Source organism: Oncorhynchus keta, chromosome 8 (genome assembly GCF_023373465.1).
Source record: "Oncorhynchus keta strain PuntledgeMale-10-30-2019 chromosome 8, Oket_V2, whole genome shotgun sequence".
In the NCBI taxonomy this organism is placed as follows: domain Eukaryota; kingdom Metazoa; phylum Chordata; class Actinopteri; order Salmoniformes; family Salmonidae; genus Oncorhynchus; species Oncorhynchus keta.
The window spans coordinates 15,017,110-15,036,099 of NC_068428.1; the positions used below are offsets into that span (position 1 = coordinate 15,017,110).

An 18,990-nucleotide genomic window follows, 5' to 3' on the forward strand; every position below is an offset into this window, starting at 1 on the left:
AGGCTCTCGCATGTTTACCCTGACAGTAATGGCTGCTGACTAGTCTCAACTATTTTAAACTCAAGGGTGTGTTTCTGGCAACGCACAGCACACTCTGTCACATACAGGCCTAAAGAGATCATCAACTGGGCTGAATAGCTGGCATTGCTTGAAGAGAGACAAACCACTTTTGTCCTTTGGCCCTCACTGCCCCTATGCACTCACTAGCATATACATCATTCTCAATGCTGTTGTTCCTGTTCATCTGTGTTTGTTTCAATTGAGTGCACTTTACCCTCCTTTCTCTTGCTTTTCATGCAGACCCTCGCAAAGTGATTAGCTGTACCACGGGATTTGCACATTTTCCCATAGGCTGGGCAGTGTTATTTTCCACATCCATGAGAAATGCCACACTATCTGCACGTATTGGGGCTGTCTATTGCAGAGTTGGCTATAATATTAGCAGTGGCAAAGGGGATTTTCTTTATTGGCTGCCTGAATGTAGCATTGCCATTGTCCATATTTCTAGCTCCATGGACCTAATCCGTATATCAGTAAGCTCTGCTGCATGGCATGTCTCCAGTGCCAAGACCAGTCTCAGGTCACGTTCTCTCAGCAAACGTCTGCACTTGCCCTCATCATCTATACCGAGCACTATCTTATCTCTGATCAGTTCATTTTTTTAAAAGCACCATATTCACATGTTGCTGCCTTTTCCCTTAGCCTGGTGACAAAGCTGTCAATGGAATCCCCGTCCTCCTGTTTGCAACAGCAGAAAACATAATGCTCGTGGATAACATTCTTTGCTCCTTGCTGTCCCCAGTCCACCTGGCCATGCTGCTGCTCCAGTTTCAACTGGCCTGGGCCCTAGGACCATGTCCCAGGACTACCTGACATGATGACTCCTTGCTGTCCCCAGTCCACCTGGCCATGCTGCTGCTCCAGTTTCAACTGTTCTGCCTTACTATTATTCAACCATGCTGGTCATTTATGAACATTTGAACATCTTGGCCACGTTCTGTTATAATCTCCACCCGGCACAGCCAGAAGAGGACTGGCCACCCCACATATGCTCTCTCTAATTCTCTCTTTCTTTCTCTCTCTCGGAGGACCTGAGCCCTAGGACCGTGCCCCAGGACTACCTGACATGATGGCTCCTTGCTGTCCCCAGTCCACCTGACTGTGCTGCTGCTCCAGTTTCAACTGTTCTGCCTTATTATTATTCGACCATGCTGGTCATTTATGAACATTTGAACATCTTGGTCATGTTCTGTTATAATCTCTACCCGGCACAGCCAGAAGAGGACTGGCCACCCCACATAGCCCGGTTCCTCTCTAGGTTTCTTCCTAGGTTTTGGCCTTTCTAGGGAGTTTTTCCTAGCCACCGTGCTTTTACACCTGCATTGTTTGCTGTTTGGGGTTTTAGGCTGGGTTTCTGTACAGCACTTTGAAGTGTAAATTTGATTTGATTGGATTTGAAGTAATGTTCAAGAGCATCAAGAACAGCTTTTGCTGTTACCTTGCTGAGCTGCTGTTAGGTTCAGGTTGTGTTTGTGTACGTGTCGGCATTCAACTATAATTATAGTCCTCAAAGTGGCAGTCACTACATCATTATCCTATTCCAGAAGTCCCGTGTCTATTGCACAGTCCTCCCATTCACCTCTGAACGTATCCCAGTTCGTGCTCCAAACTCTGCTGAGCTTCATTACGGTGGAGGGGAAATGTTCACTGCCGTGTTTATCCGATGCTAACAACACTGAAGCTAACTGCTAAATAGCAAACTTACTGTAGCTAAGGTTAATTCCGGTTAAAGGAAGCATTTTTTCACCCATGACATGGGTGTCAATAACTTTGACCCCTCAATTTGAGACAAAATATTATTACTTGTTAATACAATCTCTACCTCTGAGCAATCATACCAGTATAAAATAAAACTGAACATACAATATAGGTCAGGATTTGAGTGATTTATTTCATACAGTAATTTTTGCTCATCTTCATCACGGGTGTCAATCATTTCGGACCCCACTGTAGGTAGCAGCACTGGCAAGCTAGCTAGCTAGCTTCATGACTATCTAGCTAGCTAGCTAACAACAACAGTATCAGGAATATAGTGACAAATGACTCACGCTTGTGAAATAATCTGTCTGCATTTATTGCTGTTATAGTAAAGTGCCCTAGTAGGTCCATCATGCGCCTCCAAATCCTGACCGACTCCATACTATTTGACTTGACGGGCTTGGGAAGTCTGCCCTGGTGCTCCCAGGTGGGAGCTAAACATCCAAGTGTATGCACGTCTAATTGACTGAACTATCAAAATCAGCTGTTTTTGACATGTATATATCCAAAGTATTCCTAACAAGCCAAGCTGGGTCACAGAGAAAAGCAGCTTTTTAACATCCTTAATTATATTTTTTGGGAACAACATCTATTTAATTAGTATTCTAATACATTTCAGGTAATATTTCATGGAAAATCTGAATCACTAGACAAATATTTTACGAGATAAAAAATGTCTGCCAACAAAAAAACATTTGAAGTTAACACAACAAACACTGGTAAAACAAAAGATGGGAATTGACAAAGAGAAAGAGGGAGGGTAGCAGTCAATGTCATAGGAATACATCCTTATTAGAGAGTGAGAGAAAGCTTACAGAAAAAAACGGAGCTCGCTGCTCATGCCAATGATTTAGTGCTATCATTCATCAGGCGAGAGAGGGCAGGCGAGAGGAGGTGGTGGGTGTCTTGAGGGGGATGTAGAGACTTGACATGGAGCTTGAATACGTATTGTGGTCCTGCATGGCTCAGTTGGTAGAGCATGGTACTTGGCCTACCAGGGTTGTAGGTTTGATTCCCAGGGCCACCAATACGTAAAATGTATGCACGCATGACTATAAGTTGCTTTGGATAAAAGCGTCTACTAAAGGTCATACAGTGAGCTCCAAAAGTATTGGGACAGTGACACATTTTTTGTTGTTGTTTTGGCTCTGCATTCCAAACATTGTAATGACTATGAGGTTAAATGCAGACTTTAATTCGAGGGTATTTTCATCCATATCGGATGAACCGTTTAGAAATTACAGCACATTGTGTACATAGTACCCCCATTCTAGGGGACCACAGGTATTTACTTACAAGTTCACTTATATGTGTATTTAAGTAGTATAAAGTTAAGTATTTCATAGAACTGACTACATCAAGCTTGTGACTACAAATTTGTTGGATGCATTTGCTGTTTGTTTCAGTTGTGTTTCAGATTATTCTGTGCTCAATGGAAATGAATGGTAAGGGCGCTATGTATAAAAAGTAATTTCGAAATGGTTCACCTGATTTGGATGAAAATACCCTCAAATTAAAGCTGATAGTCTGCACTTCAACCTCATAGTCATTGTATCATATCAAATCCAAAGTGCTGGAGTACAGAGCCAAAACAACCACACAAATGTCACTATCCCAATACTTTTGGAGCTCACTGTATATTATTATAATAAATAAAGTGCTGTCGGAAACAGTGATGGGGGCTGAGCAGGCAGGCAGGCTTGGTTGGGAAGTCATGCCGCTGGGCTGCCGGTGCCGGGTGCACGGGGCGGCGAGCGAGCAAGGAAGAGGCGGGTGCTGAGAGCCAAGGGGGAAAGGCTGCATCTGGCCTCTAATGAGCCTTTCAGGACCAGCGACGTTCTCATCAGCTCTGTTTGTTTTCACAGGCTGCTCCGTGTTGACTCACACATTGTTTTCCTTGGTCGGTCTCACCATCATTCTCAGGCTCTAGGCCCTTTTATTTATTAAGTGACTGCCCTTTTTTCTCGTCTGGGGCGGCGTGGACAGGCCGGGTTCTAAATATAACATATTTTCCTTCTCTATTTCACTGCGACCATGCAGGGCCCCTGGCTCACAGCGGCCGGCGAAGCAGCACAGCACAGAGGGGAGCTGGGGGAGCAGGGGGCCGCTTCCCATTGCTTTAACCTCCCCCTGGCTCCCCTCCAATGAGAGCAACGCCGACAGGATATAGTACACACACTTCCTCCATGTTTTGTGTGTGTGTGTGTGTGTGTGTGTGTGTGTGTGTGTGTGTGTGTGTGTGTGTGTGTGTGTGTGTGTGTGTGTGTGTGTGTGTGTGTGTGTGTGTGTGTGTGTGTGTGAGAGAGAGAGAGAGAGTCTGGCTTCCACAATACAGATAATGCATCATACTGTAATTCTTCTGTTATAAAGGAGACAGCTGATTTACTGTATTTTTGAGAACTATCATACTAAAGGTCAGTATTCCTTACAGAAGGATAAATCTTCATATTATTTTGAAGTATTATTTTTCAACCAGCAATCCATAAAACAATATTTATACTGAAGTGTTACAAGTCAGAGGTGTGGACTCGAGTCACATGACTTGGACTCGAGTCAGACTCGAGTCACAAATATGATGACTTGCAACTCGACTTTGACTTTAACACCAATGACTCGTCACTTGACTTGGACTTGAGTCTTTTGACTCGACCTGACTTGATACCCTCCCTAAGTCCAAATATGAAAAATTGTGCTATTAAAAACAGTGTGCAGCGCATCAACTCTTCATTTAACGGATTACAGTTTCAATCGGACAGCAGCCAATCAAATTGTGCCAGCTGAGAAAAAGTTGTGCGTGGCAGTGCAGAGGAACGTCGGGGGGTGAATTCAGTTGGAGCCCCTGGAAAGATGATACCCAAAATTATTATTTTAGGATATAAAGAAGACGCTGTATCAACAAAAAATGGATTGCAATTTGCAAAATATGTGGGAAGAAAATTACAGATGGAGGCGCAACAATTTCCAACCTTGTTTCGACATTTGAAGCTGCACAAAGAACGGTAGTCGTGGCTAATATAGCCGACAGCTATAAAATGTATAACTTTGCTAATGTAGCATGTAGGCTAACGTAACTTTAAATCAATGAGCCTCCACACAGTCAGTCAGTGCGGGAACGTGATCATTGCACCAAAGATTAAGCTACAACTGGCTAGGCAGCTGGTAGCCTAAATCCTGCCTGATGCTACTGCTGTTCCTAAAACCAATGACAGTTAGCCTACTGTAACCACACACAGAGAGTGTGTGTGTGCTAAGGTTGGGCTAAGGTTGGGCGATTGTGTACAGGCCCACATCGCCTGATTGCGCCCCATAGCGATCCTTGACAGTCAATCACTATTGGGGGGATTCTCATTGCTACCCATGTATTTCCATGGAAATAAAACGTTTGAAAAGTAATAAATATATAGATATATTTTAAATCATTCATGATTTGCGTAAATGTAATATACTAACTATTACTCTTGTTAAAAATATAAAATTGTATTACGTTTGGTGAAAAGCACATTATGACTTTATGACTCGAAAGTCAAAGTTTTGTACTTGGGACTTGACTTGATACTTGTCAGTCTTGACTTGAGACTTGACTCGGACTTGCCTGTCTTGACTTGGGACCTGACTTGGGACTTGAGTGCTAAGACTTGAGACTTACAAAACAATGACTTGGTCCCACCTCTGTTACAAATCATACACCACATGTATTTTGGAGGGACTGCATGTCAGCTTATGAAATACAGCTGAATCTTTTTTCCAAATATGGTATAATTATGACACCCACTTTTATCTCCATGCCTGCTTCCTTTCACAGCAAGCATTGCTGAGATGACTGCAGTACACCTGGTTACTATATGTCATCGGTGGTCCTTTATCGTACAGTTACAATGAATGGCAGGTCCATTATCATCAACAGTTAGCTTCTGAGCAGAGCAAATATAGACAGTTACAGATTAAGACTGTGAACTTTCACCTGGCACATAACTGAAATTCTTGAAATATCTTTATGCCAATCCAAATGTGACTATCGTGTATTTAGTCGACACTGTCTTTCTTTGATGTCCCCACAGGGTTTTTAAATAGCAAGTTGGCGGAGTTATGATCGTTAGAAAGTTATGTAAGGGGAATTTTCCCACTTCCATTTGATCTCTTATTTAATTAAATAAAAAAGGTGGTTACACCCACAGACTGTGAAACGATAACGTGCACAGCAGTGCACCCAAATGAAAAGCTTGGTTATCAATTAAGATAAGTCTTGATCATTTTAATGACCTAATTTGGGTGAATTCAAAGGAAAAGCTGGAGCACGTAGACACACTGACAACAACGTTTTCACAAATATTGTAGAGATGCTTATCTGGAAAACTTTCTCATGACTTTATCCTTTAAATAGCATGTATGGTCTTATGTTCAGTATAATTAACATATTGACAGTGATGACTTGCAACAGTCATTTCCTGTACTAATTCTGACACAAGATGGTTGTCTTTCTGGGGGGGTTCTCCCATCTCCACAGAGGAACTTTAGAGCTCTGTCAGAGTGACCATCAGATTCTTGGTCACCACGATGACCAAGGCCCTTCTCCCTCGATTGCAACTGTTAAATGATCCAGTTTGGTAAAACTCCTGCTTCCAACACTGTTGTCACCTCAGCAGTGGATATTAACTGGGGTCATCTATTTAGCACGCTTTGAAAAAATAACAAGCCTGTGACTTGTGATCTTTAAATCGTGCTTTTGGCATGACTTTCACTGCCATAACTCCTGAGCGGTGATCCTGAAATGCTAACGCTAGTTGTTTTGTTTTTGTGGCTCACGGCAGGAGCTCCTTTTGATGGTGACAGATGGAACGCCACAACAGTTTGAAAAGATGAAAGTTGTTCCTGCGACCCTATAATACACCCTGAATACCCATTCAGGTTGTCTGCACAGGGGGCTCCGGCGCTGTTCCACACTTTGTTATCGAAGGCTGCTGTTCAAATGTGAGAGAGAGACTTCAGACGGTGTCTGATTCAATGGCTGCAGTCGCCGGCAACAGCGGCCCATTGGGCACACACCATCACATGCTCGTAGGCTAAATCGTCATGACCTGAGATTTCACCCACCCTGACTTCCAGCTCCTTTTCCCAGGCTACTCTGACTGACTGACAGTCCAGTCCCAGCTCTAATACCCAAAGTCCCCACACTGAGTCCCCCTTCTTTTTTCCAATCTCACAAATGTTACCCAAACAGCTTTGTTCTTTTAAAACTACAAAAAGAGCAAGAGAAAACAGTACAAGTAGATAGATTAGCCTGTTACGCAACAGGGCCAGTGGCAGTAGCCAGCCAGCCAGCCAGTCAGCCAGCTAGGCAGGCCGTGGGTACGTACGGCAGACAGTGGCGCTCTGTGTGTGCAGCCTGGGAGGAGGCATGGTGGCAAGGGGTGGTGAGGGCTCTCTCTCAGCAACCCAGAGGGCTGGCACTGTGCTTGGAACAGGGTGATCTGGCGGGGCTGGAGCCGTGGGACCAGAAGCCTCCTGGCGCTATGTTCGGCTCCCTCTCTGTCCCTTTATCTGAGACGCAGAGTTGAGAAGTGGGTCACCCACGGCCAACAGAGGTAGAGTTAGTTACAGACAGGCCAGCCTATGTTTTTACGTACCTTTGTGGGGGGGGTTGGCCCTCAGAGTTGAACATCAACATTTAGGTGTCAAGTTTAATACAGTGCACAACATCAAATAATTTGCATTTTGTATCCATTTCAAAATGGATAAATCCTCTGGAATTGAAGAGCACTGGATATGCTTAGAGAGACATGAGAATATTGGAAATAAGAATGAACAAGTTTCAAAACAACGCATCAACAACAACGGCTGTAAACAAAACATCCATCACACTGTACTGAAGTGCCACAAACAGACTCCGTAAATCCTTTTGTTCTGAGGCCCATTGGTGTGATGGTGTTGGGCTGGGTGTTGCTCCCTCCGAGGTATTCAGTGGCACAGGCACAGCCCACTGTGACGCATCGCACCCCACAGAGCAGCTGAAAGGGCTGCTTCGTAAGACCAAATGCAGGGTTAAACGTCCTGTCACACCGCCAATAAATCTAAAAACAATCACTCTCCCCATTCAGTTACCAGTGAATAACAACTCCTAACTACGTCGGGATAGAAACAACAACTTGTTTTCAGTTTCCGATGGATGATTATACATGTCTATACTCCTTCTTGGAAAATACAGGGTTAAAAAAGATATACAGAGTATTTGGAAAGTATTCAGACACCTTGACATTTTCCACATTTTGTTACGTTACAGCCTTATTCTAAAATGTATTCAAAAAATAAAAATCAACATCAATCTACACACAATACCCCATAATGACAAAGCGAAAACCGTTTAAAAAAATGTTTGTCAGTTTATAAAAAATTAAAAACACAAATATAATTTTAAATAAGTATTCAGACCCTTTGCTATGAGACTCGAAATTGAGCTCAGGTGCATCCTGTTTCCATTGAGATGTTTATACAACTTGATTGGAGTCCACCTGTGGTAAATTAAATTGATTGGACATGATTTGGAAAGGAACACACCTGTCAAAATAAGGTCCCTGACAGTGCATGTCAGAGCAAAAACCAAGCCATGAGGTCGAAGGAATTGTCCATAGAGGTTTGAGACAGAATTGTGTCGAGGCACAGATCTTGGGAAGGGTTCCAAAACATTTCTGCATCATTGAAGGTCCCCAAGAACACCTCCATCATTCTTCAATGGAAGAAGTTTGGAACCACCAAGACTCTTCATAGAGCTGACCGCTCGGCCAAACTGAGCATTCGGGGGAGAGGGGCCTTGGTCAGGGAGGTGACCAAGAACCCGATGGTCACTCTGACAGTGCTCCAAGAGTTCCTCTGTGGAGATGGGAGAACCTTCCAGACAACCATCTCTGCAGCACTCCACCAATCAGGCCTTCATGGTAAAGTGGCTCCTAAGCACACAGACAAGACAACGCAGGAGTGGCTTCGGGAATGTCACTGAGTGGCCCAGCCAGAGCCCAGACTTGAACCCGATCGAACATCTCTGGAGAGACCTGAAAATAGCTGCGCAGCGATACTCCCCATCCAACTTGACAGAGCTTGAGAGGATCTGGAGAGAAAAATGGAAGAAACTCCCCAAATATAGTTGTGCCAAGCTTGTACTGTCATACCTAAGAAAACTTGAGTCTGTAATCGCTGCCAAAGGTGCTTCAACAAAGTACTGAGTAAAGGCTCTGAATACTTAAGTAAATATTACATTTCAATTTTTAATTTTTAATAAATGTACCAAAAAAAAGTTTTTGCTTTGTCATTATGGGGTATTGTGTGTAGATGGATGAGGGGGAAAAAACGATTTAATCCATTTTAGAATAAAGCTGTAATGTAACAAAATGTGGAAAAAGTCAAAGGGGTCTGAATACTTTCCGAATGCACTATACGTATCTGTTATCCTAACCTTTTGATAATAAACCTATCCTTATTTGCCAACAATGTATTCTCAAATGCATAAATACAACATTCTATGGACATTGCAAGTTCCACCTCCCTCCTCTTTCCGTAAGTGAACTAAGCTGTGCTTTGGGCCTCCTCAATGAGCCTAACATACTCAGCCTCTCAAAGTCTCTAAATCAAAGGAGAGGAGCCATGAATTACAATGTCCCTTTCTTCCTCCTCTCCCAGAGAAGAGAGGAAAGCCATGTGTGAGCCCCCAGTCAGTCCTCTTCTCCTCTCCTCCTCTCCCAGTAAAATACAGATTTCCCCCGTCTTTCCCTGTGAACTCTGTTTATGACCGGCCCGAGGTCGCTCACTTCAAGGCAGTGCTTTGCTCTTTTGAGGTGCAGTCAGCAGTGTTGCTGGGTCTCATGTTTCACCTGCCCTGGCCCTAACCTCTCCCCATTCACATGGCCTGCAGGGACACAACCCTCCTCTGTCTTACAGACTCTCCACACAAAGAACTGACAAAGCAGTGCAAGTGATGCTATTTGCCACCATGGTTTTCCACAGCAGCGTTGTTGTTGCTGGTCGCTGACTGGAAGGAAGCTGCGCTCTGGCAAACAGCATGTTCTGACACCCAGAAAGAGCAGTTTGGGGGTTCCAGGGCCTGGGATGTATTACCTGTTGCCGAGGTAACCCAAGCAAAAAGGATGCACACTACTTGATTGAATTCTCCGTGAGGCCCTCCTGGCCAGAAGTCTTGTCTATAGCTTGTTAGTCAGGCATATCTAAGTATGCTTAACATGCCAAATATCACATCAATAGATCGAGACCAGACACAACCTGCATTTCTGACATTCTCTGGTTTAATCAACCTTTAATACCACCTTTTGGTTGTGAGAACAGAAAATAAATAAACACAAATGTAAAATATAAGTTGATCCAAATGGAACTGAAATTCATCACAAAATATGACTAAAATGCCAGGATCATAAACTAAATCAAATAGGAAAAAGATTTGTGAAACTCTGAAGTGTGTTACTAATTGTGTCTTCTCCCTGAGTTTAGGGGCCTGCTCTTTACTATGTCACTCAACAACAGTGGCTAGATCAGTAAGCAGTGATATAGATAGCAGAGTAGCCAGCCAGGGAGGAAGACATGGGGGATACAATAATAGCCTGGTGCATTGAGCAAGTTCTCGGTGGTCTTCAACACGCCCAGCTGAGTGATGCTCACGCGTGCGCTCTTCGTAAACATCCCCCCGCACGCCAAACGCAAGGCGGTACGGCATTCTCACGAGAAACTAGTCTGCTGTGTCCCAACGTCCAGACAGCCTCTACGTCACCACCACTCTCACCGAGGGGATTCTCAGGATAACCAGAGAGCTGCAAAATCCCCCTAAAGATTTCCCAGACCATTATTAGTGTCAGGTCCTAAATTTAGAGCCACTAGGGTCAAACTGAGGAGTCAAAGGTTAGGAGGATGTCTTAAAAGCCCCAAACCGTAACACGGCCAAAAAGCTCAAAATAGAGGATGGGACAACACATTAAGAGATAAGCAGTCTGTAGCTAGCCTAGCTGTCCCTCTGGTCAACTGGCTGGGTCTATTTTCTATCCCACAGAATAGAGGATGGATGGGAGGAAGGACATCCTTGTTTCCTGTAAATAAAGGGAGGAGTGCAGCAGCTATCATTGTTTTGACAACATGATTAGAGTGGATGTTGTTCTTGTCTGACAGTCGTCACATTGACCTATGAAGGTAGTCTTTCTCTACATGCCCTGGGGTAAATTTGAATCAGCCACCCGTTGGTTTATGAGATTCTTAGCAAAACTGTAGGCAGATGAACGGCTTCTTGACTAACAGGAATGCAGGCAATGTTTGAATGATTTCACTGAGAAGGGTTTCGTCTGACCTGGGAACTTGTTCCATCTTGAAGATGAAACCACACTCAGGGGGAACAAATGGCACTCTGTCAGCAGCTTAGAAATCCAACGGCAATGACTCAGAAAGGTGAACAAAATAGTCTGCTTAGGGGCTAATGACCATGAAAACTTTTGAAGGATTATTTCTCAGGGTCATCAACCCATTCCAATGTTGGGAACAATTACAGATATGAGCTGACTATAGTCTATCATTTCAAACATAGGCATTACTATACAAGGGAAACAAGAGTTGTCAAATACTTAAATTACTGCTGCGCTACAATCCACATAAAAGCTGACGTTGATGGTCGCATCATCCAATAAAACCATTTGACCCTCAGTCGTGCCCCAGAGAGAGCCCCTTCCAGGCTGGGTCTGTATTGTCTACCATGCCCCCAAATAGGGTGTCTGCCTGGAGGAAACCATGTGGGGAGGAAGTGTGGTGGCACAGGTAGATGAGGAAGTGAGACTGTCCGTGTCTCCCTGACAGGACACACACACCCTGGATATAGCATTTACAACCCAGAAGGGAGGAAAAGACCCATATCCTTTGCCATCATCATGATGAAATATAGGCTCACAGCTGCTTGGTTGTAAAGATCCTGAGAGACACAACTTAGGGAGGGCGACATTTCGTGGGGTATTCTATGTCCAAGTGTCGTGGGTTAAATATTTGGCAACAATTTAGAACACAAATATCACAATATCCCACCAGATATCTCACCTGTCTCCCCACTCTCTCTTTGTAGTTCTGATATGTAATGTATTGATGTTTGGTTTGGAATAAGAAGCCAGTGATGAAATGTGAATGGAATCCTAATGTTCCTGTAACAGACATATTGTATGCCTCATCATACGTGCCAAGGCCACAACTTCTAAAGGCACAGGGGAAACTAATTTAACAGTTACAGAAGAACAGTCAAAATATTCTACACATTGTATATATTTTGAAACGATGAACACACTATTGGTAATTTCTACAAAATGAACCTGACTCTATCAAACAGATAATTCCTTTAGAAACTTTGATAGTTCTTACACATTTGGGGAAACTATGTGAATAGGTCAGACGTCATAATGCAAAGTTAAAGGCATTTTTCTGATATGAGAGAGATTCCTGATATATTGTTTAGAAGATTCATTTCCTGGGCATTAAGCCAAACTTAATGGGCCAGTGTAGTCAAAAACATGATTTTCCTGTGTTTTATGTCCACATTATGTGAAATTGTGAAAATTATAATAATGCCCTTTTAGTGTAAGAGCTGTATGAAAAGATGGAGTTTTGGCCTGCCTGATGACACCACGATGCGGTAAATGAGTTAATAGACCAATAAGAAAGAGAGTTTCAAACTTCTCTGCCAATAACAGCTAATAATAGAATGTTGTTGAATTTTTAACCATTTTAAGTAGAGAAAGAATATCATATGAAGGTACTTAATTGTTACCCAGAAATGATTTGATATTGCGATAAAAACTGCTGCATAGAGTACCACGAATGAGTCATAATACCCATAAAACCTAGCAGGAGATTAATTACATTTCTAACATATAAAACGCAGGACAATTTCAATATATTTGTATTTACCCCCCAAAACGAAATGCGAATTAGCTGCTAATGTGGCTATCATAAATAACTAAAAGTGCCATGATGATCTGGACGAGACTGCCGAAGAGAGGCAAAGGTAAGAATCTCTGGATTGAGCTAAATGTACTAATTAATAAATTGGCTACATTTCTTTAAATTGACAATTCTGTGAACTGTCTTGATAACATTTTAAATTGACACAATACCTGTTAGCAAAGGTGTCAGCTAGAGATGTCTGCTAGAGGCGTTATATTGCTCATAAAAATAACTCATAAATAAAAAAGGTCTATGTACAGTGTGTGCAAATGGCATGATGCCTTTTATGTGTTAAGTGTAATTAATTTTCAAATAAACAATCTGTACATAATGTATACTAGGCCCAATAAGACACCAATTCTGCCAGTGCTGGGTTTATGCTTTGTGCATTGCCTTGTTTATGATGCCATCTATTGGCAAGATTTGAGAATTACACACATTTCTGGCCATGCTTTTATTTACTACCGGTTCGACAAGATATCAATGGCCGCGTCCATAAACTCCGACAGCATGAAAAATATGTTGCAATTTATGAAACTTATTGGGCAACTGAAAGTAAGCCATTGATTACAATAAGGTTTATTTAACTACACTATTCATGTGATAAAGCACAATTTCAACCCACGTTTGTTTACATGACGTCAATGAATAGTATAACTTACCCTACCTTTTTTATGGCTGCTTTTTGTCAACAATTTCTTTACCCCCATCCTGCAGCGCGTGCCACGGACGGGCTGGGTGTACAGGAACGTGAAACAGCCGGAGAGTGTGTCTGACCACATGTACAGAATGTCCATGATGGCTCTGACGATAGCAGATCACAACGTCAATAAAGAAAGGTAAAGTTGTTCTGTACACTAGCTCATGTTCAAACTTCAAACATCGCAGCTGTAATATAATTTGTTATAAACGTTGCATTATTTTCTTTGACTTTTTCACGCTTAATTACTAGGTAAGGCCTACAATGAAGTATTGTATTTGATTCAGGTCTTTATGGAATCATTTTTGTAATGAATTACCTACATTTCTCTGGAAGGTGCATGAAGTTGGCCTTGGTTCATGACATGGCAGAATGCATTGTGGGTGATATTGCACCTGCAGACAACGTTAGTAAAGCAGAGAAACACAAAAGGGAAGAGGTAGGTTATTCTTACAAATCTTCCATGGTGTCAAAATGTAGGATATTGTAGATTTGTAAATTCCTCAGAAATAACCAATCTGTCCTTTCTCAGGAAGCAATGAGGCACCTCACTGGTCTTCTCCAGGAGGGCTTGAGGAAAGAGATCTATGAACTCTGGGAGGTCAGTCACAGCTGTTTTCCACTTCTACATTTACCTTTATGTGTTTGTTTCTTCTCATCTCTCCAATCAACCAGCGGTTAAATTGGTCATTTGAGGTGGTGGAGCACTATCCCTCCACATCCCTAATGCTAGCCTCAACCCAAATCCTACCCCTACCTTCATGTCCACACCCCAGCGCCACCCTAACTGTAATCTCCAATCTTATACATTTTTTTTGCTATCTAGGCAAACCCTTTGAAGAACCATTTTTGTTTCCAGTTAGAACCGTTTTGGGTCATGTAGAACCCTTTCCACAGACAGTTCTATATGGAACCCAAAATGGTTCTACCAGGAACCAAAAAGGGTTCTCCAATAGGGACAGCTGAAGAACCCTTTTGGAACCCTTTTTTCTAAGTGTAGTATCAACCACAATGCTATACCTTTATTTCCAGACCCCAGCTCAACCCTAACCCTAGCCTCAACCTTTACGCTAATCTCGTTCCCAGACACTTCTGCCCAAATGCGCAAACAGTCTGGTGGACTAACATCAAACTTGGCCTTCGTTACCATTAGTAAATACAGAGAGCCATGAGAATCTCCCGGTGCATAGGCATTGGCGCAATCATCTCCCACAACACCTTCATCCTAACCCTTCCTTGTACGCGTCTTGTGCACCTCAGTTTACATTCCGCCTTGGAGACATGTGATTCACTAAAATGAAATGATTATCAACATTTTTCTCAGGTCACGCCCACAGAATTCTATCGTCACCCCCACTAAGGCCGTTAAATTGTTGATAACCCAGGCTTAGGTTACCCTAACCTTAAAGTGGAACTGATACCATTTTAGCAACATGCAATCATATTTTTGGGAGTTTAAATTTTGTTTTATTTTTAATAAATGTATTTTACCCCTTTTCTCTCCCCAATTTCATGATATCCAATTGCAATCCAATAACGATCTTGTCTCATCGACGCATCTCCCCAACGTGCTCTGGAGAGGCAAAGGTCGAGTCATGTGTCCTCCGATACATGACCCGCCAAACCACGCTTCTTAACACCAGCCCGCTTAACCCCGGAAGCCAGCCACATCAATGTGTCGGAGGAAACACCGTTCAACTGATGACTGGAGTCGGCCTGCAGGTGCCCAGCCCGGCACAAGGAGTTGCTAGAGCGCGATCGGCCGAGTAAAGCCCCACTGGCCAAATCCTTCTCTAACCCAGATGATGCTGGGCCAATTGTGCGCCGCTCTATGGGACTTGCAGTTATGGCCGGTTGAAACAGCCTTTGAACGAACACAGGTTTGTAGTGACACCTCAAGCACTGAGATGCAGTGCCTTAGACCGCTGCGCTACTTGGGAGGCCCCTCAACATGAAATCTTATTAAAATGTGTTCATATACACCCCCAGGAAAAATATGACTCTTTTTCTTTCCTGACAAGCGAGCACTTAGATATGGTCATTTCCACATTTTCATAAATTCTTAGAAAGGTGGGGATACCTAGTCAGTTGTCCAACTGAAATGTGTCTTCCGCATTTAACCCAACCCCTCTGATTCAGAGAGGTGCGGGGGCAGAACGACAGATTTTTACCTTGTCAGCTCAATATTTGGAAATTACGTATATAAAGACATTTGTGAAAATTCTATAACAATAAATATAGTGTGTGTAAGCTGCCATGCGTTTGGGAATGTAATAGTAATTGCAGGAAATAGAACCTAATAAAAACATCTGTCTCGTCCAGGACAGGAGTCAACGCAGACCGGTGCGTCATAGCCAATCTGACCTTCAGAAGGCCTTTATGCAAATAAGCCATTTGCCATCAAGGCCTGCCAACATGTACTTCGAACTGGACTGTGTGTTTTAGTAGCAACAGCGCAACTCTAGATCATTAGAACACATTCGCCAAAAGCCACCTGAAAGGATTTCTGCAAATATGTAAATACTATGGGAGTCCTATTACATTTGGGAACTTTTCAGTCCTTTTGATCAAACAACCATGAAACGGTATGCTCTATCCCTCAGTTATCCACATCAGCAACAACGAGATCAGCAACTAATGCTAGCCAGAGCGAGATTAACTAAAATATAGGGAACATTAGATAAACTCTCTCAAAATGTTTAAGCTTGTTGGGCATCAAAATTGCACTAATGATGGTGGAATAGTTGCCTGCTCGTCCTTCTGCAACTTGCCTGCCAAATGTGTGCTTATCCCAACCTACTTTTTGCCAACTGAATGGGTACTTGCCTGCCTGCCCCTTTTGATCAATGCAAAATATATTTGATTGACAAATAGATAAGTGTTCAGAGCGCACATTTGACACTGGAGGCTCTGGCCGAGGAGTAAGTAGGGTTGATCCGAGCGTTCCTCACAATGGCAGTCAAGCACCCAAGTTAACTGGCTAAATTTGGCTAGCTTGCTAACTACTTCCAGACACAAATGAGAACACCTCTCTGACCATTTTACTCGCCCTAGCAGAGCTGGTTAGGCTCTTTACATGTTATCTAGAGCGTTGGTGACTTTTTTTTGCCTACGTTTACTGACACCGCTCATATTCAGTGCGTTTGTAAATTCATCAATTATTCTGGCACACTCGGACGAAAGTGAAATCTGAAATCGGATTAGATAACATTTCTCTTGCGTTTGTAAATTCACTCTGGCTAACTAGATAAGTCATTCAAGTAGAGCATAGCTAACTAGCAAAGCGATTCACATTTTTTGCTAGCTAACCAAATAACACCAACAAAGATGGCTCTGAAAGGCACAAGTGATGCTGAAACGTTGGTAAATACCCCTTCAATTTGCTGGGAGTTTATATATGGAGTGTTCGACTTTCTTTATTTTGATAGTTTATGAATTATATTAATCGTGCATTGAACTGCATCAATTTATTCTGACAACAATGCCTTAGTGTACGTCATGGAATTTTGAGTCAAATAGAGCCTATTTGGAAAACTTCTTTTAAACTTGGTTTTGTAGCATAAACCTGGGAATTTGATATGTTTGACTGATATTATGATTGTCTGTTTCATATCTGCAAAGTAGTTAAAACGCTGTCAGTTCCACTTTAACCCTAGCTTCATGTCCACAACCTGGCTCAACCCTAACCCTCAACCACAACTCTAACCCTAACTTCCCTACAGTGGAGGCTTATGAGGGGAAGACTGCTCATAATAATGGCTGGAACGGAGTAAATGGAATGGCATCAAACACATCGAAACCATGTGTTTTATGTATTTGATACCATTCCACTCATTCCGCTCCAGCCATTAGCTCGAGTCCGTCCTCCCCAATTAAAGTGCTTGCCTAAACCTAGCTTCCATAACCCTTACCCTATTTGGCATAATCCGAACCTTGGTTTATCCTACTTTTATGATTCTACTTTTTATCCTACTTTTTTCTTTAAACGAAGGTGCCTGAGTTGCAGCTCCGGGTAGCTCCAGCTCGGTTAAACCACTGCTCAAACCCCTCCCACACTGTGTGTCCCCAGGAGTACGAGAGCCAGACGAGCGCTGAGGCTAAGCTGGTGAAAGAGTTTGACCTGCTAGAGATGATTCTGCAGGCCCACGAGTACGAGGAGCTGGAGGGGAAACCAGGCAGGTTACAGGAGTTCTTTGATTCTACACAAGGTAGGTACTATATCTCATTTAACCTGGTAGTGAGGGCTGATGATCGGCTCTATGGGCTATCTAAAGGTGGTGTAATTTGTTATTTAAATCTCCATCCACCTCAGGCCGATTCCACCACCCAGAGGTAATCCAGTTTGTGAAGAGTCTAAATGAAGAGAGAGCTGGTCACTTGGCAGCTGGAGGTGATGGGTCGTCTGGGAGCTCAGAGTCCAAGAAACCAAGAACCGACTCCTCCTGACTTCAACATTTCCACTGAATGATGCTACACTCCGCTTGTGTCAATGATGTTGTGGTAGCCACTGTTCTAACTGATCCTCACATGACGTGGTAGAATGTTGTCATGGAAACCTGGTTCTGGTTGGTGAGTTGTAGCAAAAGATGGGCTATCCTAGAAAACAAATGTGTGCCCTGTTTTACTCCCAAAGTGCTAATTTTATTTGACATAGATGGACAAGACTTTGAAAGTCATTTGTCTATATTGAACGTTTCTGGATGTGCACATATTTCGGCTGTACAATTCCTGTGCTGCATCAGAAGATGCACCTATTTTGTTTTGAGTTGTTTGACCTCTTAAGCTGAGGCTTCATTAAAACCATTGGTTATAATTATTACTTATGACTATACATTTTTTTCTTTGAGAGAATTCCCGTAGGCCTACATGTTCTAATCAATATAAACTGCAAATACCTGGGGCTCTATTTTACAAAACCTGACGCAATGGTCAGTCTAGACACTGGGCGGTTTTATGCACCTCTAAAGCATGGCTAAAATAATGTAGGCCTACCTGCAATACATAGATACTTTTGTGTATATATAGTGTATGTGGACATCCCTTCAAATTAGTGGATTTGGCTATTGCAGCCACATCCATTACTGACAGGTGTATAACATTGAGCACACGGCCATGCAATCTCCATAGGAAACATTGGCAGTAGAATGGCCTTACTGAAGAGCTCAGTGACTTTCAACGTGGCCTTGTCATAGGATGCCACCTTTCCAATAAATCAGTTTGTCAAATTTCTGCACTGGTAGATCTGCCCCAGTCAACTGTAAGTGCTGTCATTGTGAAGTGGAAATGTCTAGGAGCAACAACGGCTCAGCCGCGAAGTGGTAGGCCACACAAGCTCACAGAACAGGACAGGCGAGTGCTGAAGCGTCTCTACTCAGTTGCAACACTCACTACCGAGTTCCAAACTGCCTCTAGAACTGTTCTAATTACATTTTATTAGTCACATGCACCAAATACAACAGGTAAAATGCTTACTAACCAACAATGCAGTTAAAAAAAAATATGAATAA

At 42.8% G+C, this 18,990-nt stretch overlaps 1 protein-coding gene and 1 long non-coding RNA gene across 2 annotated transcripts in view; one reads left to right on the forward strand and one right to left on the reverse strand.

The window, feature by feature from the left end:
- Window positions 1-13,587, reverse strand: part of LOC127931345 (uncharacterized) — a 46,661-nt gene extending 33,074 nt beyond the window's left edge. The window contains exon 1 of the long non-coding RNA XR_008140763.1: window positions 13,451-13,587. This is a non-coding gene — a long non-coding RNA (uncharacterized LOC127931345). The remainder of the gene's footprint in view (window positions 1-13,450) is intronic.
- hddc2 (HD domain containing 2) lies at window positions 13,221-18,302 on the forward strand. The gene is made up of 6 exons (XM_035774776.1): window positions 13,221-13,338; window positions 13,501-13,622; window positions 13,820-13,922; window positions 14,016-14,084; window positions 17,553-17,691; window positions 17,796-18,302. The coding sequence occupies exons 1-6, from the start codon at window positions 13,267-13,269 to the stop codon at window positions 17,927-17,929; spliced, it is 639 nt and encodes a 212-aa protein (XP_035630669.1). The 5' UTR covers window positions 13,221-13,266; the 3' UTR covers window positions 17,930-18,302.
- The last annotated feature ends 688 nt before the right edge of the window (window positions 18,303-18,990 follow it).